Genomic DNA, 1,091 nt, shown 5'->3' on the forward strand with positions numbered 1-1,091 from the left:
TGGACTCCAGGGGCACCGGCATCACATTCGACGAAGGGGGAGGAAAACCATGCCTCCTTTTGTCCCTCCGGCCTCCCCGACTCGGCCGCGAAGCCCATCCTCGGGTGGAGGTCCGCACCGCCCGACAGCCCGGGAGGGAGCCTCTGCCTGGCACCAGAGTCCCGAGCGGCGTGTCAAAGCCTCGAGGACTCACGTGGCCTTCCGCGTCCGGGGGCTGGGGTTCCCCACTGCAGCCTCCCTCCTCAGCTGGGCTACTGCGGCCCCGCCTGGGGTGAGTCTGGAGGGCAGGGCTTGACAGGGAAGAAGCGGGGTGATGCACGCCCAGGGGTGTTGGCTCGGGCACACCCCTGTGGAAGGCACAGCTCTGGAAGCCCACCTGCCCTGAGGCATCGCTTTGCCCAGGGCACCCGAGGCGGGCAAGGGAAGGTGCTGCCATCCTGTGGACACTTCCTGGAGCTGCAGCTGGACAACCAGCGCTTCCTGGCACCCCGCATTCACAACGCCGGTGGGGGGCAGGGAGCGGGGCCTGGCAGCCATCTGAACACGGCCCGCTTTCAGGAAGCCGCGGGCCACAGGGCCAGTTCCCTCACACCACTCTTGGAGGGAAGGAAAACGGGAAAAAAAGAAAAAAGTCTGCACACCTCCAGCACAGGAAAAGCAGCTGAGCATCCTTCATGCCGGCAGGCATGCCACTCAAAACAACGATGAGAAGCCAAATCCCAGCAGTCCCCATGGCCCAGCCTCACAGGTCCACAGGAGCAATACACGCGGACGGGGCTGCAGGCACGGCCCCCACCCCCGAGGCCGTCACTGGGAATGCACGCTGGCCAAGGGACAGGCTCCCCAGACCCCTGCAAGGAAGAAAGGGGGAAAAAAAAAAAACCAACCTATTGGGACGGGCTATACCTGGGATCTGACATGCCCACACCTGGCCTGGATCCCGAGAAAACTGTCCAGTTTGAACTCGACAGAGGCACCCCAGCATCCACCACGGCGCTGCTTACAACAGCCAAGACACAGGTACAAGTCTCCGCCGACCGATGAACGCATAAACCACACGTGGTCCCTCCAGAGGATGGACCGATTGATTA

General features: G+C 63.2%; 1 protein-coding gene across 1 annotated transcript in view; it reads right to left on the reverse strand.

Moving 5' to 3' along the window:
- Positions 1–1,091, reverse strand: part of LOC105004802 — a 32,401-nt gene that overhangs the window by 1,391 nt on the left and 29,919 nt on the right. Inside the window, exon 14 of the mRNA XM_010862531.1 lies at positions 907–999. Coding sequence (XP_010860833.1) covers positions 907–999 — 93 coding nt within the window. The remainder of the gene's footprint in view (positions 1–906; positions 1,000–1,091) is intronic.

This window comes from Bison bison, unplaced genomic scaffold (genome assembly GCF_000754665.1).
Source record: "Bison bison bison isolate TAMUID 2011002044 unplaced genomic scaffold, Bison_UMD1.0 scf7180017864482, whole genome shotgun sequence".
NCBI classification, from domain to species: domain Eukaryota; kingdom Metazoa; phylum Chordata; class Mammalia; order Artiodactyla; family Bovidae; genus Bison; species Bison bison.